At 44.6% G+C, this 23,573-nt stretch overlaps 1 protein-coding gene and 1 long non-coding RNA gene across 4 annotated transcripts in view; both read left to right on the top strand.

The window, feature by feature from the left end:
• Window positions 1-5,525, top strand: part of LOC138688619 (uncharacterized) — a 32,833-nt gene extending 27,308 nt beyond the window's left edge. Inside the window, exons 2-3 of one of the 2 annotated variants that reach the window (XR_011327509.1) lie at window positions 5,219-5,346; window positions 5,464-5,525. This is a non-coding gene — a long non-coding RNA (uncharacterized lncRNA). The remainder of the gene's footprint in view (window positions 1-5,218; window positions 5,347-5,463) is intronic. The other variant, XR_011327510.1, reaches the window with a different exon arrangement.
• Window positions 5,526-6,553: 1,028 nt separating this feature from the next.
• RSPH9 (radial spoke head component 9) lies at window positions 6,554-23,308 on the top strand. Of its 2 annotated transcripts, XM_069800442.1 has the most exons (5): window positions 6,574-6,890; window positions 7,138-7,300; window positions 7,850-7,979; window positions 8,552-8,698; window positions 23,053-23,308. In XM_069800442.1, the coding sequence occupies exons 1-5, from the start codon at window positions 6,664-6,666 to the stop codon at window positions 23,211-23,213; spliced, it is 828 nt and encodes a 275-aa protein (XP_069656543.1). In that variant the 5' UTR covers window positions 6,574-6,663; the 3' UTR covers window positions 23,214-23,308. The 2 variants fall into 2 exon arrangements, with proteins under 2 accessions (XP_069656544.1, XP_069656543.1); XM_069800443.1 differs by lacking the exon at window positions 7,850-7,979 and having other exon boundaries at window positions 6,554-6,890; window positions 7,138-7,292.
• Window positions 23,309-23,573: the final 265 nt, after the last annotated feature.

Below are 23,573 nucleotides of genomic sequence, written 5' to 3'. Positions count from 1 at the left end.
GTTTCTCTTATTGTCATTGAGGAAACTTCCCTGGCTCAGATCTGCAATGACCTCCAGACCTTGCTGGACAATGACAAGGTCACTGTGCTGCAGGAAATTCTTGAGGTAGAGGCTAGTGGAAGCAAAGGCAAATATAACAGTTACTGCAGGAAAGCAAGCTGGTAGTCATTATCATTATTATACGTAGCACTACTTGTATTCCCATACAGACAAAGGCCACAGGTGAGGCTGGGGGGGAGGATTAATTCTGCTACATGCTGAACAAACCCAGAGTGACCCTCCACCCTTGCAGTTTACAGGTGTAAGCTGGGCTCATGTAAAGGAAGATCTCTAAATTTGCAGTATTCACTTGTTCACTTTTTTGCTATAAATTCTTTCACTTATTTAAAGATCAGAGAACTGGAAAAGATCAAACAAAGAAAGGCTGGAGTCTGCAAGGAGCTGTGTGGCTCAAGCCTACAAATTATGATTTTATAGATTTAATCAGGTTTTGGGAGTGATGCAGACAATGATAAGGAAATCAAGGCAAGAAGGAGAGAGGTAGGAAATAAATTTCAAAGGATTATGACTCTGGATCAGGTTAAGAAGAGTCTTCATGCATGTCCATGAAACCACAGACTGCATTCTCCCTTTAGATCAAGTAGGAGTTTCTAAGCAGACAAAAAGGAAAAATTTCTCCTACCAGAGCTCTGTCAATAAAGACATGTCAATAAAGGTTCAGTTGATTAAAACAATTTCCCAGAACAGATGATAAAATACATTTTACAGGGTAGTCTATTATTTCTTTCAGTGACAACCCTTCTCCTCTGTTACAAATGATTACTTAGCTTTTCAACAGCTATGTTGGAGGCACACATGCATTTAATATTTGGAATTTTTCACATATAATTCCCTTCTCAATGGGCAGTGTGTGTTTAAGTTTTTACTAAATTAACAGGGACAAATTCTGCTCTTTGAAAATTTGATGTAAATCTGAAGTATCTGCCCTTATATACTTACACTTGTTAAATCAAGAGTAAATGAGAGCACACTTTGGCCTCATGATATCCAGCACAGGGGCAGGAATACAATACAAGAAAGGGTTACTTTCTAACTGCTTGTAAGTTTAAGGCAGACAAATAAATAATAATAAGTCTGAAAGGAGATATTCAGTCTACCCAAAGCACCATCCAAATCATTAAAGGATTCCCAGGTGCCAGTATTTGGAAAGGGTATTAGCTATTCAAACAGTTTAGGCAGAGGTCTCTGCTGTTCTCTCTCCTGGGTCATCTCAGATTTCCTCCATCTCTGCCCAGAACTGAGCACAGATGGGAAAGAAAGGCTGGAAATTTCAGAGGAGTAACATTTTCTCTAGAACTAGAAAGAACATATTTTTCAATCTCGCAGTAAAAATGAGGAAGACCCTCCTTTGTTAGCACAGCTACAAGGCTTGCTGGGTGAGGGCCACACACTGCATGTGGAGGGACACACTCTGCAGCAGATGCTGTGTAGGGAGACCTCTTTTCCTCCCCTTTTCAGATATAATTTACCTGGCTCCATTTTATTACTGCGAAAAGAAACCACATAAAAGTGTCAGCACGCTGCCGCTGGGTTGTTCAAAGTAATTCAGCAGCAGGTGGGAAGAGTGAATCCACACAAAGGCAAAAGGTTTAATGAGGGGATGGTTGAGCTCTGCTGACAAGAGTTAATGCCCCAGAGATAGGGATGCAAACACTTCTCCAGGTGTTTGATGCTTGGAGGGTGCAGGCAGTCATCTGAAGCCACCCACCCCACCTGAGTTGGTCTCTGGCTCCTGCTCATTTTTAAAGGTTAATAGTTCTAAGCAGGTGCCTGAGACTGAGCAGAAATTTCAGATTGGGAAGTATTTTCCTGAGGAAAAAAGGTGTTGGAAATAGCAATCACTATAGAAAGTGACATAAGGCCAGTGGTCACTGACTATCTGGCAAAGGGAGAGATGCAGATGTCTCCAATGGGAATAATCTCTGCCTAGATGAAGGCAAAGCTTACTAGAAGAAGGATGTTTTCTGAAAATGTCATCTTTAGTTAATGAGATCTGCCTTGTCAATTGTTCTGATCCCAGAGCTCCCCTGGATCCCCTTGCTCACTTCTGCTCTGGGCTCTCAGGCGGTAGGCCAGAAACACTCAGACCATCATCAGCTTGCCATGTACTTTTCTCATGTGTCACCCAGGTCTTTGTTGCCCCTGTGCTTAAATGGTTTAGAAAGGTTCTGCCTGAAGCCACCTGCAATCTGCAGACTTGTTGGGCTTTCTTTCATGGACAAGTTGATTAAACCTTGTTACACCAAGACTGCGAGGACAAGTTGATTAAACCTTGTTACACCAAGACTGTGCTTACTGATGGCTGCAGATTCATTCCTCTCTGTGATATCTAGTCTTGGTCACAGCTCTGAAAAGCCTAAATCATTCAGGTCTCTGCCACTATAAGATATGCTCTTCCACCGTTTTGCTGCAACTGCAGCTGGTAGAGACAAGATGAGTGTCAGTCCTAAAAATTGAACTTGTAAAGACCAGGGATCATTGTCAGCAAGCTGCTTCCAGGGAATCACCAAAACAATTCGGCAGTCTTTCATGCAGTGCCTATCCTTGCTTAGGATGTCTAAAAAAACCTGTATTAGTTATTTGTGAATATATTACCTCATAGATGATGGGCAGCCTGAAATGTGGATAATACCTATACCAATGCATTAAATCCTCCTGAAGCCTAACCACAGTCAGGATTACACTTACATAGCAGTTTCTCACTGTGCTGTTTTGTCTTTCCCAGGGTTCCTCAACAGCATCCTCCTACTCAGAGTGTTGGCAGTTTGACTGGCAGCATGGCGGGTACAAGGTCAGAGGGCTGCATCTCACCCCTCTGGGCACCTGAAATACAAATAAAGACGTGTGTGTTCAGTTGCCAGCTGGAAGTATCACAGCTACTCATGTGATGCCCAGGCAAGATGATATAATCAGCACATTGGTACTTCTTACCCCAGTAAACTCTTTACCTGTCCCCTGCACCAAGAGCACTCAGAAAGATAGATGCTATTAGGGGAGTGATGAAAAGCATGAGATGAACCTCAAAGATGTAGAAAACTTCATGTCACAAAACAAACAAAGCTCTTTGGCTCTTGTGCCTGTCTTTTTCCGAGTAGGGCAGGATAACTACTTTTTCTGGGAATATTGCCTGCCCAGGATTACACCAAAGAGAATCTCCAGGGAAGGCTTGTCAGTCATCCCGCAGATTTCCTCTTTATCTCAGCACAGCTGTTCCCATCCTGACCTACTAGCCTGATTTCTTGCTGACTTGTTACTAAGAATGCTACTGCAGGGATTCCAGACGTGGAGGAGCCCAGCCTGTGGCACACATTGCACCTTCACCCCTTCCTCTCTGAGTCTCCTGGTGACTGCACACAGCTAGCTCAAGTCTCACTAATGGAGAAAATGGCACTGGTCACGCACAAGCCAAAAGACCCAAATCCTTTTCCTTTAACAGTTTGCAGTCAAAGTATTCCCAGAGTTTTGCCATATTTAGTACAATCTACGAAACAGAGGAAAGTGGCTGTTATGCCAGATAGGAACATCCCTGGTCCCCTCTGTTGCTATTAAACTGTTACTTGGCTCCAGTTCTTTACTTTAAGCTCAGCATTGCTCAAGGCTTCATTTTGCAGTGCTTGAAATGTGTTCAACTGTTTGTCATCCACAGTGTCCTCCTGTTCTGTCAAGCAGCCATCTATCATGCCTTCCTTATTGAGAACTATTGAGAAAAAACTGTACTTTCCTTTCTTGTTTACTATCTTTTACTATCCTATTTACCTTATACAGTAATGACTTACATACAGGAAAATGATTCAAAACCACAATGTTTCTGAAGCCAGAGACAGTCTGAACTTTTGAGATAATTGGGAGGGAAATCAGACTTTATATTCAACACACCTGGGAAGAATAACTTTATATTCAACACACCTGGGAGGAATAACCCCTATCTATTTTTTGCTGCATCAGAACCAACTGCAGATTGTCCCTACCACATGAAGAAGTGACTTGGATGATGGATAGCAGTAGAATTTGTGAACAGTGTCAGCCTAATGGATGCCCAGGACAGTATAACAGTTTTCCTGCAAGAGTATTTTGAGGGCAGCCTTCTTAATCTGTACCAGCAGAAATGGTGACGTTGATTAATAACTATTTTTCTTTCTCTTGATATGAGGTATACTAAAGAACATGAAGATGAGCTAATTTCCTACTATATCACTAAAAGTATTTTCAAATGTTTTATAAAGCAGTGCAAGAGTACAGGAGCCACTGTGCACTCAGTAGTAACTTACATTTATTTCAAGATGTTTAACTCTGATGCTGCAAATAGTTCTGTGAGCACCAGTACCTTGTCCGAGATGAGTGGAAGGAAAACAGAGTTTGATTTCTCACCCAAAAGGATGCCAGCTCTAATGGGGTGGAGCTGGGAGGAGCTGAAGCTGTTTGGCACACAGGTACGTGTGTGTTCTGTGCAAAGGCAGGAGAGCTCAGTCCTCCGATGGGAGCTGCTCCGTGTTGCTGGAGCATGGCACCTTCCTTCCCTGACGCAGGTCTCTAAGAAAAGCAACCCAGCCAGCAGATGGCTGAATGATGCCTGGTGCCTCTCTTCCCTCCTGGCTGCCTGACTGAGGAGCAGCTCCTCGTTTGAGCCTGGGATGGCAATGGATGGGAGAAACTGCTTTCAAACTGTTTAATAACGGTGATGTTAACCTTTGACCTTGCTGAATAGCAGCGCTTTTGACCTTTCATTTGTTAAATAATACAACCACTTACCTCCCGATCCTTATCAGTGTTTAGTAATTGGGGTCAAGACAAAGCAAGGCAGAGTACAGTTACCCACCAGACTTTACTGAACCAGGAAGAATTTCCTTAAGCTATAGATTTCCTTTTTGATAATCTTCAATCAAGACAGGCAAAGACTGGAGACTGGGTGGCTTGGAAGATCCATAACAGGCTAAAGAGCCTCTCAGCTGTTAGCATCTGGTTTGAATCCAGCTGTGGTTGACAGTGGCAGATATTCATTATGGTCTCAGGTTGCCTCTCTGACTCATATGAGTTTGGCTTGCAGTTCTACTGTTTACTGGCCAGAAAACAGCCATAACGTAAAATATTAACACATGGTTCTAGAGACATTGGTGATCAAATGAATTTACAAAGCCTGAAAATTCCTATTCCCATAAAGAAAATCAGACTATGGCACAGCGGTAGGTGACAGCGTGGACAAAAATTTTGCGGTCACTCCTACATGTTCTGCACGATTCACATCAGAGGCAGTTAACCTTCAGGATTCTGAGTCACTTTTTGTGTGGTGTAAGTAAAACTAATGGGTCAGATTGTGTGCTGTACAGCTCATTAACCATCTCACTTAACAGAGAAGCAGGTGACGGCTGTTACAAGCAGCAGTCCCAGGATCAGTGTTTTCTTTAGAAGTGAACAGGAATGGATGAAAAAGAAATCCAAGAATTTATGACGTGACAACGGATTGAAATGTAAGTGCACACACATACATTTATATAATGCACACATATAAAAGCTTAAACTTCCTAAAGATGTAAAACAGAAATTCTATTTGTCTAAGCAGCTGCACAATCTCATTACTTATTGCATTTTGTAGTAAGCCAGATTGTAAGATTTTTAGGGCAGGAGCTGTTTCATGGATGTCAGACTGTATGTGATTCAGCAAAATGAGCCCCCCCAGGAGTGATCCAAATGCTATCATTTATAAATAAGGCACTATTTATAGATGTACATGAGCTAGATTAGATCTGTAAAAATGGCACTGTAAGGCAGTGAGATTCAGAAGGGTTTTTTTTGCTGCTGGTCATGTAAGAAATGGAGAAAACAGAGCCCTTTGTGGTATCCCAGCTCAGATGCAATAAAATTGTACGTCCTCCTGCTTTTTGGACTTACCCTTGGCTTTGGGCCTCTTCAAATTGAGGGACACCTAAACAGGTCTGCCACCCCTAGCTGTATTCTTAATGGGTTCCTGCTTGTCAGTGTCTCTGGGTCTCGGGACAGGGTTAGCTCGACACAGGACTGACACAGCCACATCTGCCTGTGCAGGCAGCTGCCTGCAGGCTCTCCAAGGCCCTGCTTTCCCCTTCCTTGCTCTAGAGGAAGCCCGCGGCTGACCCACAAACGGCGCACAACCTCCTGGCAGTGACTACCCTGCTCTCCCCAGCTCCCCGCGGAGGGAAGGCCCGGGCCGAGGCAGCGGTTGAACCACAGGGGAGGTGCCGCTGCCCCGTGTCTCTTCAGCCGCTGAGCTACCGAAGCTGCCGTGAGGCCCACCCGGCTCCCCTCCCGCCTCACCCCCGGGGCCTGCCCGGCTGGGCCCTGGGCCCCAGGCGGCCGCCCTCCCGGGCTGGAGGCCCGGCACCGACCGCCCAGCGGGGCCGGCGCGGCCGCCATTGTCCGCCCGCGCCCACCAGCCGCCGTTTCCATGGCAGCGGAGAGGCGGGACCCGTCGGTGCCACGTCGGCGCCGTTTCCCCCAGGCCGCTGTCGGGGCGCTGACTGTAATTGACGTTTTGGGCCGTTCCCTCCAGCGGAAGCACGCCGTCACCTTTGACCCCACCGCCGCGACAACGGCGCGACGGTTGCCTGGCGACGGCGACGCGGAGCCGCCATGGAGGCGGCGTTGCTGCCTGCCACGCTGGAGCTGGCGGCCGGCGGCGGCGCGGGGCTGAGCCCGGAGAAGCGGGCGGTGCTGGGGGCCTCGCTGCTGCTCCTCCAGCGCGACTACCGCTTCGAGCGGGTCTGGTTCTGGGGCTGCATCCAGGGCGTGCGCGGCGCCTACTACATCGCCGAGGGGCTGGGCCCCGACCGCGCCGCGCCCCGCAGCCGCCTCTACAGGTGCGGAGGCTGGGCCGGGCCTCACCGCAGCTCCGTGCAGGGGACGAGCACCTCCCCGGGGAGGCCTAAACGGCCTCGGGAGGCTAGTTTGAGGGCTGGGGGGAGAAGAGGGGGGACTGGGGAGCCCGGGGGGGGTCAGCTCAGCTCTCCTAGAGGGAGCCTCGCTGTGCCCTGAGCGGTGTGGCAAGGCTGTATCGAGCCCTGTTCTTCAGCGGGCTCAGGCCTGTGTCGTGCTTGTCGCTGGCAGCTTGAACTGCGTGGAGTGGAGCCTCCTGCCACCAGCGACCGAGGAGATGGTTGCGCAGGCTGAGCAGCTGAAGGGCCGTTTCCAGGGGGATCCTTCTTTTGAGTATGAGCACATTGAGATAAATGCAGAAGATGCTGAAAGATTGTTTGAAGATGGTAAGGAGGTAAATACAGCCAAACACTTTTGAACTCTCTTCGCTACAGTTGTACCCCTCACACTAGACAGGTGGTGGCTCCTCCTCCGTGTTTGTAATAAGCAGCCTGAGCCTGCACTCAGGTCACTGTCATTGTGTAGCAACAGCTTCTTGATTGAACTCTTACTTCGGTTACTTCTGGAGTTATACACAGCTCAGAAATATTCTTCCTCTATGTTTTGTAATGCACAATTGGGACAAATCCTCACTGCAGTGTCTGAAGCTTTACATAGGAACTGCAGGTACCATTCTTTATAACTGCATAGACAAGTCATAAGTAGCTTAATTGAGGGGGAGGAAAGGATGGATGAAGGGGGAGACAGTTAATTCTCTGGTGAATCTAGATTGCTGCTGCTTCTCTTCTTATGAGAAGAATGTCTGATTCATGGTCCTCCTCTTGGTGCCATCGGGCTCCAAGCTGATGAATCTGTTGTGGTTTCTGTTGTCACCTTGAGTTTATTTTCAGAAATGACAACAAGGAAAGCCCTGCCTTTAAAATTTGCCTGTGTTTCATTAAAGCCCACGATCAAGGAGGAGGCCCGCCTCGTAGCTACGATAGAACAGATAGACAGAGCAGTTGGTATCATCCCCCGGGGGGCATTTGTGAAGACTCCTCTTGGGTCTGTGCATGAAAACAGAAGCTTTGAAGGTAAATTCTCATTGTGTTTATCAGGATCAACTGTACTTTGATCATAAAGGCTGTAAATTAAGATTACTTTCTCTAGCTGATGTTTTGATTTCAGGTTTATTTTTTCCCTTGGGTAAGATGAACAGGGAGGAGAGAATCCAATGCCACTAATGTTCAGGTGTATGATTCAACTCTGGAAGGTGGGAGGAGAGTCAGTAATGGCTTTGAGTCATTAAACCTGTAGTTTCATTTGTCTGTGTATAGTTTGTGCCAGTGTTTAGCAATTATAGCTGCATTGAATTCTCCATCTAGAGATAGGATGTAACCAAATGGGCACAGAGAGTTGATCTCAGCTCATGCCCATTGCTTATCTGGGACTGCAGTTAGCATGGTCTGCAGTCCACAGCATCGGGGAGTTTCTGGAATTTGGCAGATGCATTTCTGGCAAGTCTTTGGTCTTCTGTGGAGTCCACTGGAGGAAGATTGTGATTCTGTCCTATGCTGTGGGCGTTAGAGAAACAGTATGACATTTGATGGTATAATGTATGTTAGCCCAGCTCACTGTATTAATGTTCACCAATGGCTGTTTGCAGGTCTTTCTTTGACGGAGGCAAAAAAGTTAAGTTCCTATTTCCATTTTACTGAGCCTTTTAACCTGAAGAATAAAACCCTGCTGGAAAAGGCTGACCTGGACCCATCCACTGACTTTCTAGACTCTCTGGAGCATGATATCCCACAAGGTAAAGGTAGCAGCATCAAGATATGCAACGAGAGGAAAGGCAGTCTGAGTAGCCTGGGAAATGCTGAGGTGACAAGGTGTGGGTTACTATGGAGTTGGTATGCTTGTGAGAAGCTACTGTGAATCTGTAAAGGAACTTTATCCTTTACTAAATATTGTACTTAATTCCTTTTTTAAAGTGATTATAAATGTTCACAATGGTAAGATGTAAGTGTACCAGGGCTGTCACATCCTCACAACAGGTCTTCTGATCATACCAGCAGTTACCCCCTCTGTCTGAGTGCCATATTCCCTCCTGACTTCTGTAAAGCCTGTGACAGCTGATGTTGATATGGGGAGAAATAACTCCACCCGTGACAGAGGGAATTTATGTGGTTTGAAGTATTTCACACCTCTTGTCCCGCCCAGTATTGCTCTTCTTTATCTAAATGGGTTTTCATTAACACTAAGCTGATATCTCTGAGAGGCTGAATTCAAACGTTCCTTTGATAAACTGTGTTAGAAATGCTGTAGTGTAGAATAATCTATACTCTAGTGGGATTACACACTGTGGAAGGAGAAAGGAAGATGTGCATACTGGAATGTATCTTCAGTTCACATCTCTACTGTTCTGCTGGACAAATGTTAAGTATATTTAAAGCCTCTTCCAGGGATTCCTCTGGCAGGATATTTCTCTAAAGAGATGGGAGTGACTTGTTACTTGTTTCTAACTGCTTTTTGCTCATTTGCTGCATTTTTCAGATTGGGCCAAGTGTTTTCACATCCTTCTGTCTAGAAATATTCTTGGGACACAATCAGAACTTAGGTTTGCTATTTTATTCCTATTCTGGAGTAGCAGGATAGGATAGTAGGTGACCTGTGCCAGATGGAATTGGCTGGAAGGCCAGTGAATTGACAGTGTTGTAAATAGCTTTTCAGACTTTGTCTCATATATATATATATATTCCCCCCCCTCCAATCTTTCCTTTGGCAAAAAAAACCCTGAGCATGAATCTAGTGAGCTTCTGCCTGAATTCTGAACATTTTTGACTGTTCAGAGCATAAACAATGCTAAAATCTAAACCATTGTTCAACTTACTGGGAATGTCCTTGCTGCAGTCATTTTCCAGAGGTGTAGTCTGGAGACACTGCACGTTTTTACATAGATGGGCTCATTGAGTTGGCCCTTTTGACTCAAAAAGGAGTATTGCAAATTGCGGTTCGGTCCTAGATACCTCCTAAGAAAATTTTAGCTGCAGTTTTGTATGGTAGGGCTACTGTTTGTGGTTCTGTCATCCGTCCGTCCCCCCTCCCCCTCGCCTTTTTTTTTTTTTTTTAATAGGGTTTGTGGTAGGGAGACTTTAATTTTGTGAGGCCTGAAACCACATGGCCACTGCAGCAAGAGATGAATCTGTGGTGCTTTCTATGTTTCCATTAGAAAACAGGCACCAAGGGCTAAGAGCTTGAAGGCTAATTTGCATTACAAACCTGGTTTTAGCCACCTTCAGCTGTGATGGAGAATTGCACCTTTGAAAGTTACAGATATTCTGCAGTGTTTCACATCTAGTTCAAGGGACCAGGCAAGTGGCAGGTCATGCTGTGTGTTAGACAAGAAGATGGTGGTTTTGTTGAAGGCTTTAAATCAAATTTGACTTGTAGCTGTATTTTACCCAGTGGCAGATAGAAAGTGGGGCTCAACTATGCCACTGTCATGTTTGTCTTCCTGTGGCAACCTGAGGTCTGTGTAAGGGTGACCCTTTGCCCCCTTCCTGGGAAGTTGCTGCTGTTAGTGCAGATCTCAGTCTCCTCAGAAAAAGTTACCTCTCAAAGACTACCTGAGCTCAAGTGCAGCTGAGTGCTTCTTAATGGAAGAAGGGAAGATTCATCATGGTGCCTGTGCAGCTCTGGCTGTATTGTCCTGCTCTTTTTTGGACTAAACCTGGGGACTGATGGAATGAGCTTGTCAGGCAAAGGAAGTAAGTGAGGAACTGGTTATAGGATCAGCAAGGCATATAGCCTCTCTAATTGCTCTCTATCACATTCAGATAGGAGCTCTGACATTGAAGAAAGATCAACCCACCACCCTTTAACAAGCATTCAGGTTGCCTAAAGTACTGGTTGCTTGTAAAAATGTGGGGAGAAAAAAAACCACCAGAGGGCAGACTCAGGCTTTGCACTGATTTTATGAGCATGGCTCTGCCGAAGTCACTCGCTCCTGGTTGCAAGGCACTGAAACTGCGGTTCTTGGATTACCTTCCTTCAACTCTGCTGGTGCATGTTGGTCCTGACCAGACCAGACAGTGCATTTTCTATTTCCTGACATGTTCATAGCTCTGGCAAATCCCCTCATTTTTAACCTGAAGCTTGTCTTGTCTTTCCGGGTTAGATCCTTTCTTGAACAGTTATTGTCAGAGCAGAAGTAGGAATTCCCAAATCTATTGCATCTAGAATTGTGACTGAAGCCAGAATTTTCTCTGCCCTCAACAAATACACAAAATGTGGACCAGGGATGAGTGACATCTGAGTGATGCTTCCAGCCTTTATGGGCTAGAATTCCCTTATCATCTAAAAAGACATAAAGAACAGGACTGAGAGATTAAGGGGTGATTTTAACGTGTCTAAAAGTAACAACTCTGTTGGAATAGTTTTCTTTATGAATTGGGAGACTGAGCATCTGTGATGGCTGTCAAGGGGGGTAACTGTCACAAAATGTATGGTGTGTCATTATAGGAGAGCAGAGGTATCTTACAGAATGGAAAGTTGGAGGCAGAGAGAACATTTTATATGACAGCTGAGAGGTGGGAAGAAAGGAAGTTAAAACCGGGTTGAATAAAGGAAACAATGGTAAAAGCAGAGAGTTTAGTGCAAGATTGGAAAACCTGGAGTTTTGTAACAAAACTGTCTGCCACCCTTATCTTTACCAGTGATATCTGTGGTGACTGCAGGTTCCAGATTCTGTCTGTGTGTCTATCATGTTATCTTACACTTTAAGGGTTCAGAATAGTTGCTGCTTCTCCCATAATCATACTGTGAGTCTATCTGTTTTTTCTTGGTGTCTCAGCTCCCAGAGACAAGTGACTGTGACTTAGCTTTTATTAAAAAAATACATTTTTAAAATGATTATAGAGAGAAGTGGGAGAGTGTGAACCCTGTCTCAAAAACAAATTCAGTTGGTTTATCCCCTTGAAAATCTCCAGCTCTCTGAGCAAAACTCCACTCTCTGAGTGGCCTGACTCATGATTTTTGAACATGGAGGGGTTGTGATACTGATCTTCTGTCACCACAGTATCAGATCATGTAATGCTTCGTTCTGATCCAAGTGGCCAGCTGGCCAGAATGTTGCATGCTGGGATCTGTAGGTTTTGCTGGCCATATGTCTGCATTAAAGATAAGCTTGTTTGCTCTAGTCTAAGCAGGCAATCTGCTCAACTTTATGCACAATTAGATGTAGCCTTTCAGCTGCTGGCAGATTGCCAGTATGGTCCTTTCTGCTGCATGGAGTTCGGCACCCTGGGTGTTAGCATTTCAGGAACTAGAGTTGTGGCAGTTTTACATGTGCTTGTAGATAATGGAATGGCAAAACAAATAGCAATAATTCCTAGCATGCCTACAGCATTTTCACTTGATGACCTAATGGTGTGTAGATATGAAATAGTAGTCACTTGTCAGGCATTGGCATGATGGGGAAAGTGAAAATGGAGGGGGGAAGGCTGATTTTACTCTGACCATGGTCAGGCAATGCTACATTCTGCAAAGATAAAGGAAGGGGATGGTAGAAAGCCTAAGGTACTAGCGTAGAATGGAAAGCCTGGGAGGAAGCAAAACAGGAGATGGAGAATTCAGTTCTTTGACGCTTTCAAACTACAGTTCAGAAAAGCAGTAGCTTGACTCTGAAGGTTTGTTACAGATTACTGACTCAGATCACTTTGACATGGAGATAAGGGACGCCAACGGGGCACTGTTAAAAACTGATGCAGGAGGGGAGGTATGTCAGAGGCAAAGGGAAAGAAAAAATGTGGATAGGAAAAGACATGAGTGGAAATAGAATTTCTATGAAAAGAGTTTAATCAAAAGTCATGAATCCCAGTCAAGAAATGGCCGCTTTTGGCTGAAAGCCTACCAGAGTTCACTGATGGAGTAAAAGCAGGAATTAGAATTAAAAAAAAAAAAAGCAATACAAAAGGAAATGCAGAAAGTTGGGAACAATTAATGATCCATATAAATTAGTGTTGATAATGAGTAGAAAATGAAGAAGGAAGCCAGAATAACCTGGAGTAATCCGTGACAACTGTAAGGAGGATTTTTTCACGTATATTGAGAGGAAAAGAAAGCATAGTAATGGTACCGGAAACTGTCACTAAATGGTGACAGTAAAAAGGCTGGTAAGAATGTGGAAGGGCAGAAATGCTCAGTAATTTTTTTCTGGCTTGTTTTTGGAAAGAATATGGACTCACATCAAATTAAGACAATAAAATAATATTTCAGACACTATTCAGACTATTTGCTAAGGGAGGGTAGAGTTAGGCAACCTTTTCTGTTTGTCAAAAAATGAAAATGGCAGAGCCAGATAAGTTACTCCTGAAATCATTCTCTCAGGAGTCTTGTGACATACTTATGATGCTAACCTTTAATAAATACCAGCATTGCAGAAATATTCCCCTAAACTTATCTTGATTAGTAGTTGTGATTCAGAAATCACTGAATGGGTGTATTTCTGGAAGGGCTCAGAAGGGGCTTCAGCTGGGACCAGTATCAGTACTGACATTCTTCAACTTATTTATAATAGAAGTAAAGGATTGGTAGAGAGATGTAATGACAAGGGCAGGACTGCTACAGAGATCTAGTAAACTGGACTTACTTAAAGAAAATACATTTTGATGTAGCTACCTGCAAAATCACATATCTAAGAGCAGAACTGGAAGCCAGACTTCTATTCTGGAAGTTGTGGCTCTGAAAGGAAATCCAGGCACAACCTGCCGAACGTCAGCTCCCAGTCTGATCCTGAGACTTAAAAAGGCTAATACAATCTGTAGATGTATAAACAAGGGCATAGCAAATAGGAACAGGGAGGTGACTTTTGCATATACCGTTAGTGGAATCAGAACTGGATTACTGCACACTGCAAAGCTGGAGAGTTGCAGAAAAGAGCCACAAAATGATTCAAGGGCTGGTGAGAGACATAAACAGTTCAATCTGTTTATCTTACAGAAAAGAACATGTGAATGACTGTATTACACTGTGTAAATACTCCATGGAGTTTAAGTATTGGGTACTGAAGATCTATTTAGTATACCAGACAAAGGCATAACAGGAACTAGCAGCTGAAAATTATAGCCAGAAAAACTAAAATGAAAAATAAGGTACAAATTTTAACAGTGAAATGATTACCAGCTATCAAGTGCAATGGATGAGTCTGTGTCTCTTGGTATCTTAGCATCATGCTGGATGTCTTCCTGGGAATTATGTTTTAGCCAAATGCAAATATAAGTTGCTAGTCCCAGACGTAACTGAGTTCAGTTTAATGGGCAGTGGTATGCAGGAATCCAGAGATGATTTCCTGGTACGCCTGGCTGTAAACTTGGCGACAGCTGTGGAGAGTGATGTTTAGCTCAAGCTTCTTCATTGTCAGTGACAGTAACACAAAGGTGACAATGGGTTCCTGAGACAGTGACTCTAAGAGCAGGACTCTCAGTACAGCTAGCTTTGCTTCCTGGACTATGAATCATGAGGGCTCAAAAGAGGACTGAGGAGATTCCTGACTTATCTCTGTCCATTGTGGAGAGTAAACTGGGGAGCTGAGACCTCTCAGATGTAATTGCTGACTCTTTAATGCTGGGAGAGGTGTTTATAGCATCATTCTAAATGGGTATACAGTGGCAGGGTGGATCATAGTGAGTCTTGTCTACTTGCTGTTTCAAGATTCAGCTAGAGGAGGAGGAGGAGAAGTGCCTAGACAGAAGATCATTTCAGGTCCTTTACCATTTTGACTGTGGAGGAAGTGACAGCCACTCAGTCTGTAGCTCTGTTTCTTCACCTGAAAGTGCAGTGGTTTTGTAGCATTCCTTTTACAGCATTACAGACAAAGGGATTTGTGGCTATTTCCTTGGCTGAATACTTTGGGCACTAGCCTTTCTGTAAACTTGCTGAATAATAGCATGGGTTAGAACACTAACCTCCTGTCCTCTAAACTTCATTAGCACACTCTATCAGTTTAGCAAAAGCTGGTGCTTAATGGGCCCTTGAAGATGGAGAGGTTCTATTTCTAAGTGGGAGATAGTTTCCTTTGGCCACTCTCAAGGGCCATTTTGGTAGCCCCATCTTGGCTGCCCCAAAAGCCCAGGTGCTGGAAGGAAGAAGGCCAGGAGACATGAACCTGCTTTATCTCCATACATTAACACAGCTAATTAACTCCATTTCGACCCCCCCCTCCAGGCGATTAATCCCCTATCAGCCTCTGTCTCCAGCCATTTGAAGAGTCTGTGTCTGCAGAGGTATTTACAACCACCAGCTAGCCAGCAGAGAGCAAGTTGCCCGTTATCAGGTCTCTAAGACAAATGGCTGCCTATCTCCCCAGTGGCCTTGCAAAATCCAGCAAAGTGCTATGCTGTGCTGGCCACCTACTTTCACCCAGCCTCCCTTCTCCGTTAACATTTCACAGATGTGACCTGAGCCCTCCCCTTTCATTGCTTAACAATAAGCAGCACCTCCCCAGCTCTGTGAAAGCTGAGAGCAAGAGCACTTCTTAGCCTGCCAAGAGCCACATGGGGATAAGGCTTTTCAAGCTGACTCACGGAAATCCAAACTAAAAGACCCATAATGAATGAAAGGGTAGTGCTTCATGTTAGCAAGGATAAAAAGAGGTAGCCAAAATGTAGACCGAAATACCTAGTGTGGCTCACAGCTATCCTCATTCCTGGTTAGGAGAGGTGTTCCTTTGGTTCAGTGAATGTGTGAAACTGAGCTACAGCATCCCATGGCATGGAGCTACCTGACATTTGTACAAGTGGTTTTGACAAACAAGCTTTATAACACAGCAGTACAGGAGTAAAACAGATTAGTGTGTCTCAGAACAGTCAGCTTTCAGATGTGGGAATCGAACCGAATAGCTGGCTCAGTGGGTTATTAGTTAAAGCATTGGTACCTGATTTTCTGTTAAAACTGGTCAACCATCCCCAGAAATACTTGCAGGATGGCCGTAGCTGCTACCTTCCAGCAGGGTGCACTATGGTGTCAGCATTGTCAGCACAGAAAAGGAAACCACAGAAAAGTATGAGAAAGAAAAGCACTAAGAGCAGCATCAAATTGAGGAGAAGGTATGGCCTGAGTTTCCAGACTGTGTGGTATACTGTACTGACCTCCTGAACTGTAAGTATGGAGAAGAAACTCTGTCCCTTCCAAGCTTAGGCAATTTCTGGAATGGTCGCTGGGCTTTCCAATAGCTTTCTTAGCATCCTTACCTATCATGGGCATGCATACACAAATACATAAGCATGTCTCTTACGTCCTTCAAAAGTAGAGACACTCTTCATTTTTGCTAGTGATGTGTGGACTGGGGAGCCTTTAGAGGCTGCTAAGGCCACTCCTGCAGTGACCCAAGAGGGTTGCCTGGGAGCAATACAAGATGTTGTCCCTCCTACAGCTGGGGTGCTTGCCTGCTCAGGAGTTCAAGATCAGACTGGACCATGTCATGTGGCAGCACAGCAGGAGGACTCCAGAGCCAGCTAGTGTTATAGCTTTCGACTGGCTGTCTGGTCTGCCTTGATTTCTGGAAAGGAGTCTGTTTTCCTTGGGCTTTGTGTCTATGGGTAATAAAGCAGTGCATTCACTGCTTTTGGGTCCTAGGTCTGTATCACCTCAGGGGTCTTGTTTAGTCAGAGGCCTTGGATGAGTTTATACTGGAGCAGGGCTGCCCATCAACTGAGAGCTGTGGTGGAGTTCTTTGCCCTCCTGACTGCTGCAGTGAAAGAATGAGGACAGAAGCAGAGTCTTAGCAACTTTCCAGGGATTGTATTTAAAGTTGTTTCCTCCTCAGTAAAAGAAATTGTGGCCCACCCTGTCTCTATTTCAGCTCCTGGATCATTGGACATGAAAAGATGACTTCTTGCTGAACGGAGGGGAGATGCTGGTAAAGCCTCTTAGAACCAGAAGTTGTATTTTTATCACCACATCAGTCAGCCTTGGCCTAACCCTTTCTCTAGGGAATGATGAAAAATTACTTGCAGGGGAAAGCCTAGAGCAGTCTGTGTGTCACTGAAGTCAGAACAAGGTCAGCTTTTGCTTGGAGTGATCTGTTTCTGAAGAGGCTCCACATAAGGAGTGGCAGCTCCTGCCTGCACAGCAGTTGGTATTAGTGCCAGCCACGCATATAGCTTTGCTTTGCTGTTTGCTGCCCCTTTGGCCATAGGACTTTTGCAGGGAGGAAGGCAATGGGCGTTGTCTTGTTTTACTGTACACAAATATCATATGGATTGAAATTCTGCATGCTGAAGGGGTGTGTAGCTGTGTGTAGAGGGAAAAGGACAAGGGACAGTTCATCTATGGGTATATTTGTACAGCAGTTGTGCTGTGCAGAGATAGCTAGGCTATCCCAGGCATTGGAAGATGCTTAGCCATCTTTAGTGTTCAGAATTAGCTTGAAAATCAACACAACTACACTGTGGTGCGTGGATACACTCAGTGTGACAGTCTTCTCAGGAACTGGTAAACTCTTCAGGTAATTTGGGCCAGAATTTGTACTAGGTTAGTATGAAAACACTGACAGTTTATAATCCATGCCATCTGTTCCTCGTCCTAAGCTCTTTTAACCAGTCCTGCTAGTTTGATGATGAGGTAAGAAGTACAACTGGGGGACTGACAGGGCTTGCAGCCTTGCTTCTACTGCAGGAGAGTGAATTGGTTGTGCTCTAAGCATTTGGTGGGTTTTGAATCCCAGCATCGACTGCTTTGTGTTCTCTCAGAATTCAGAGATCAATGTGAGGTTCTTTGCCCCTAATCCAGCCCCTGTTCATCATTATCACATTCTCAAAGTGGCCAGTACTTTGTTATCAGGAGAGGCAAAAATCTTACAAGGTGGCCATAATCTCCTCTCAGAGTCAGACAGATATTCTCCTGTGGGTAAGAAAGTGACAGTGACCGAAAGCTCTAGGGGGAAGCAGGCTAGAACAAAGCTGTCCATTGCATCCTTTCATCAAACTGTTAATCTTTCTTTCAAAGACATCACATTTGTTTGGTGACAAAAGCCCCAAAGAAGCTGAATTGAGCCTGAAATCCTGTAGCAAGATTTAGAGGAAACGTCTTTCATTCAGAGCAGGGAGGGGCGAGAGACTCCTTCTTTTTCGTCCTACCAACCAATGGGCTCACAGAAGCCCACGAAGGTGACGGATTAATGCAGGGGCTCCCCAGGTAGATGCTACGTGACTCCTGGCACGCTCCAAAAACGTTTCCACAGCGACCAACTGAACAAGAAATATCGAGTGTGACAAGATCCAGTGTAAACTTGTGCTTTGGAAGGAGGGTGCTGTGCCACTCTGAGAGATTTCTAAATCTACTACAGAAGACCCAAGATACAATGATCTGTATTGTAGTTGTCAGAATCCAAATAGCAGGGATTTAATCAGTTTTTCCTACTCCTTATAAGTTTTGATTGCATATTATCTTGCTGTTTCCTCTAGTGCACAGCCCCATTCCAGATCTTTGTTCTGGATGCTTTCTGTGCAAAATTTGCATCTTTTTCTTAACAACAACAAAAGTAAAAAGATTCTAACTCTATTCTCATTATCGGGTGGATTTAGGACTAAAGGGCAAACTAAGCGGGCTATAGGGGAGGCTGTAATTTGATGTGTATTACTTCTGTGCTAGCTTTTTCATTCCTTCCCATCCTCTGCTGCTCACTTATGTCTGTGTATTGTCCCTTCTTTTGTGTTGGCATTGCTGGCTGTGCAGCCAGATTCCAGCTGGAAAAATAACTATTTTTGGTTAGACTTTTTCAGCCAGATCGTTTCCCTGACCTGGTTCACTGAGCAGTAAATAAACACTTTTGTGGTCTCTATGATGGAAGAGTGATGAGGGGAGAATAAAGGGTTTGAGGGCAGGGGCTGCTTCAACTGGATTAAGCAGCACTATTGTCAGATGTCCGAGTATGGCCTGAATTTCACCCAGTACTCGGAGGCACCTGAATACTGTGCATCTGGGACACCACTGCAACAACACCCTGAGTCTTCCTTGTCAGCAGGAAACAGGTACTTTGTGTGTAAATGGAAGGCCCAGGCCTGTCTTAATCATTTGTGCTGTGGAGGCATCCCCAGTGGGAGAGGATAATGGAGACAAAAGGCCTCTGAAGTAAGATCATTTTACTTTGAGGTTTGGGCATGGTTGTGTTTGTGTGTCAAATACGTGGCAGGCATTAGGAGCACGCAAGATCTGCTTGGGAGCATCTGACTGCTTGTAAGCTGTGCTCTCCTGGCTCTGGAGTCTTTTTAAAATAGTACTGAACCTGCAACCAGTCTGTGTTTTTATTTAATTATTATTAAATAGTTATATGGGGAATTGGAAATATTGACAGCAGTGTTAACATATGGGGTGCAGGTGGTGTGTCAAGCAAATGAAAGAGATTTAGTTTGCAGCCACTAAGTGGGATGAAGGAGTTTCAGCCCCACATAGGAGTGTTTGGATGTGTCCTTACAGCTGGTAGGCTGTGTGTGAAATGTCCGTGTGGCGAAATTTGTTGAGAGCCAGAGCACTGTGACCTTTCCTTGCAGCTGCTCTGCTCTGCAATTTGTCTTTGTTCCCTACAAACAGCAAATTAGAAGTAGGAAGCTCTTCCCAGTGTAGGATTTTCTGTTGGAGGGAAATGGAAGCTAAATCCCATGGGTGTAATGTAGCTTTGTCAGAGCTAAGTGCTTGGGGTCACGCAGCCAAGCAGTGGCTGCTTTTGCAAAGGGAAACGGTTATGTTGCCCCTCTCTGGGTGTGAATATTTGTCCTATAACTCCATACTTCACTCTCACTCAGGACTGACTGCAGCAAGATATGTTATAACCTGCTCTTGTGGCAGCATATTGTGTTAATGGTAAGTGCAACCATGCTGTAGCTGCTTTTCCCTTGAGATATTTCCTCCTTTGAAGAGGAATTGATAATGTCACTTTTATGACCCTCTGTGAGCTTTTGTGATGTGGAGCCTCTCTATCAGGCTGTCTAGCTCTTAAAGCTGTTTCTCCTCAAGCTTGCACTGAAATGAGGCATTGCTGAATCACCTCCAAAGCAGCAATGTTATGAGAGGTCATACTGAAAGTGGACCAGTTACAGCAGGAAAGTTCTTCTGCAGACAGCCCTCTTAAAAGGCTTTTGTTTAAAAGCTAACGTCTCATGCACCCTATTGCCTCTGTGAATTACAAGATTCAGCCCGTAGCTGAGACAGACACAGGGGATGAGACAGGGACTTCTGTTGGCGACTGGAAAGGAAGAAGAAGCTGAGAAGGAGGTTGACTTCTGAAATTCAGTCCTGGTGTCCTGGCAGCTGTTGAAGGGCCATAAAAAAGGCATTGGTTTAACACTGGGTGAGCATCAAGATCTTCAAAGCACTTTCTTGTTTGGGAAAGATGTAAGGAACTCCTCAGAATTCTTGCCTGTGTTTGGAGGGGTGGAGGCTGCAGCCTGATCCAAAGAGGGAATAGGAAGCTCCAGATCTTCATCCAGCGGGTATTTTTCCCATGCTCTTTCCTCCCACACAGCAGCTCCCTCCCTTCCCTTCTGGAGCAGCAACAGGCATTAGTTTCAGCACAGACAGTGCTTGGCTTCCTTAGGTTTGCTGGGTGCAGCTTAAGAATTAGCTTGCTCTTTAAAAAAAAAAAGTATTTTGAAGAATGGAAACCTCACCAGAGCAGCGTTACTGTTAGAAGTCTCTGGCATGAGAGCAATGACCTCCGGTTCCCTGCACCTCAGCAAGCTTTGCATGATGAGTGAAGTTAACTCTGCTGCCTGATTAAGGGACAATACAGGCTACAGCTCACATGTAGATGCAAGTTAAAATCAGTATTTAACTCTAGGAAATCCAGCTTTTACTTGCTGTCTCCTAGTTCTAGTTGTATTCCCTCCAATGCAAAAAATAATAATTTAAATTTTTTTTTCCTGACAACTGTTATCTAGGAGCCTTGGTGTACCTTACAGACTGATGCTCTGAGCTTCCAAGCCTCCCAGTAAGAGACATGTTGTCTGACACAGGGGCAATGACAAGCACAGGGACTGCCATGGGATATTCTGAGCCAATATTAGAGAGGCTTTGAACCCAGCATCCTGCTTCTGCATTTTTATAGTAATACAGACCTACAGCTACCTATGCAATGACTTTACTCCTAGAACCATTTGTAATAGCAGGGAAGTTTTAAAAAAAAAAAGATAAAAGATAAAAGCAGCATTCAATTTTCATAATTATCCAATAATAATAACAACAACAATATTTTATATTGTATTATTAAATGCATTTCTCAGACTTTCTCTTGAAGGAGGAAAGAAGGCTTATTCATTTTAAGCTATTATTTCATACTGTTCATTAGCTACTGATTAAAGTACTTTTAGTGATTTATGACATCATTATTTCAAACTCCTACAAGAAAGGTGGGCCTGAAAAAGCATCTTGTTTGAAGATTGTGAGATTTGAACTGTGATGGAAGAGAAGACAATTGTCTTGGATCTTTCAAGGAGAACAAATTTCTCCATGTCTCATGAGTTCAAATATTAATTTTATTTTCTGGACCATTTCCTCAAATGCTGCTAATGTGGTGAGGTATGGAAAAAATAAATACTGAGATAATGGGCTCTAATTTCTTCCTTTAAAGAGAAGGACCAAATTAAGTACATAGGTTCTAGAACTTTAATGTGATGTCTTCTTAGAAGGCAGACACCAGCATTGTGTATCAAATGCAAGGCAAGCTAAACGGCCTGTGCTTTCTTGCAGCTGCTGGCAGACCAAATGAATAGCTTCATGAGCTGCAGTCAACCCTTGGGCCCTGTCCTGTGGAGGCCTGTTGTAGGAACTTGTGGTGTTAAAGCCCTTCAGCCCTTTGTCGGATGTGACTAAAATTGGCCAAGAGTAAGAAGTTAGTGGGAGGGGGAGGACTGGCAGCTGACAGCAATCACAGAAGCCCTTCCCCAGGCTAACCATGACACAAGTAAGCATGAGTCATAGCATAAATTGATGACCCTGAAATTATCTACAAAGACGAATACTGTCTAACTGGCCCAACACATTACGGGCTTTCTGCTGACTCTGGAATTGGCAGATTTTGGCTTTGGGTGCAGATAGGCTGACCACTTGACCCCAGGCCAGTAGTAGCCTGACAGCTCCAACTGCATTCTTTTTTTTTACTTGGGCTTGCTGCTTTTGCTTTTAGATGGAGATTCAGGAGGAACCTTCTTCCATACATTGTAGCCTTTAGGCATTACTGATTTGGTGCTGAAGCTGGTATTTTTTACTCCTGGCAGCTCCTTGACCTCCAGCATTGAATCCAAGCTGATGCTCCAGCCCCCTCCCTTCCGGCATTGTTCCCAGGCTGTTGTGTCAGATGCAAAACAAATACTCAGTGGCTCATTGCTCCTTGCATCCAGGAGAAATTGGATTTTCACACTGGCTCTGAACCTCATCTGCAGAGCCAAAGCAAAATTAATGCGGAAACTAATCCCTTTGCCCCTACCACGCACATCCTCTTCAATGGTGGAGCCAAGAAAGACTGAAGAGAATTAACCTTTTCTGTAAATTCTTCTCAGATAGGAAATACCCTGCTTTTCACTTCTTCCTCTTTCCCAGTTGCTGCATCAGGGAAACCAGTCTTCCCTGGAACAGAAAGTGTTGCCTTCCTCTTCCCACTACTAATGCTACAAGTTTATTTTAAGAAGAAATTTCATACATATGCAGGATTGCTGTAGCTACTCTTGGGTCTCTATAGCTATTAGCTAGGCCAAGTAGGCGGCAGAGCTTGTTAAGAGTAACTGCTGCCCACTCAGAAGCAGCCAAGAATAGCTGTAGCTTCTCCTAGGGATCAAGTATACAAGTCTGGAACTATAGGGGTCCCTTCCTGTGATGCGTATGAGATCAACATCATAGCTATGGGAATAGGCTACTGTGTGAACCTAGACTCTTAAGACATCTGGAAACGAGGGCAGCACATAACACTGAATTGACAAAAGAAAAAAGGGCATCAAGGTTTCTGGTCTCCCTGAGTTCCCTCTTTTCAGGTGTCACAAACACCAGTGCAGCCTTGTGCACTGTTAACTGGTCAGGCAGAACCTGCTGCAGTCTTCCTCTCAGCTTAGGGACAGCTTGCTCCAGGAATGCTGCCTCTTTCTCCTTTCCAGTGACTCATTAGCATGTGTTCTCACGCAGGCTCCTGGACTGTCCAGCTAGAGAAGGGAGACACTGTGGTGGTGCTGCGGAGCCTGCTGTGGTTGGGACTGACGTTCTACCATGTCCCAATGACCAAGCAATACGGCTATGTCTACTTTGGCACTGGTGAGAAGAACTTCGATCTGCCCTTCATGCTGTGACTACCCCGTCTGGGATGAGGACTCGAGAACGTTTAGATTTTATACTTAGGAGATTTTTGTTTACTGCTTGTTCTAATAAATGTGTGAAGCCTCTGTACTTTGAGCAGGATTCTTTTGTGCATGGACTCTGGCCCCGATTCTTTTCCTAGGACTTCACTGTATGCAATCCTTGCTCAACTCCAGATTGAATTCCCTGTAATATGTCACTGTATAGTTTAGATAGTAACAAATGGCATTTTCTTCCATGACAGGTAAAGCCCTAGGTCAGAAATCAAACCTAGGCCATCTGTCTGATTACAAAGACACCATGCTTACACAAAAACTAATGTGGAGGCAACATGAATGAATGCCTGCTGTGAC

The sequence above is a fragment of the Haliaeetus albicilla genome, chromosome 13, assembly GCF_947461875.1.
Source record: "Haliaeetus albicilla chromosome 13, bHalAlb1.1, whole genome shotgun sequence".
Taxonomy (NCBI): domain Eukaryota; kingdom Metazoa; phylum Chordata; class Aves; order Accipitriformes; family Accipitridae; genus Haliaeetus; species Haliaeetus albicilla.
Note: the sequence above shows the minus strand (reverse complement) of the source record. Positions and strands in the feature narration are given on the sequence as shown.

Excerpts from the sequence above, each read along its gene's own strand:
- RSPH9 (XM_069800442.1), top strand. The coding sequence starts at position 6,664 with ATGGAGGCGGCGTTGCTGCCTGCCACGCTGGAGCTGGCGGCCGGCGGC. Across the intron at positions 7,980-8,551 it reads TGAAAACAGAAGCTTTGAAG|GTCTTTCTTTGACGGAGGCA; the intron begins GTAAATTCTCAT and ends GGCTGTTTGCAG. Across the intron at positions 8,699-23,052 it reads GGAGCATGATATCCCACAAG|GCTCCTGGACTGTCCAGCTA; the intron begins GTAAAGGTAGCA and ends GTTCTCACGCAG.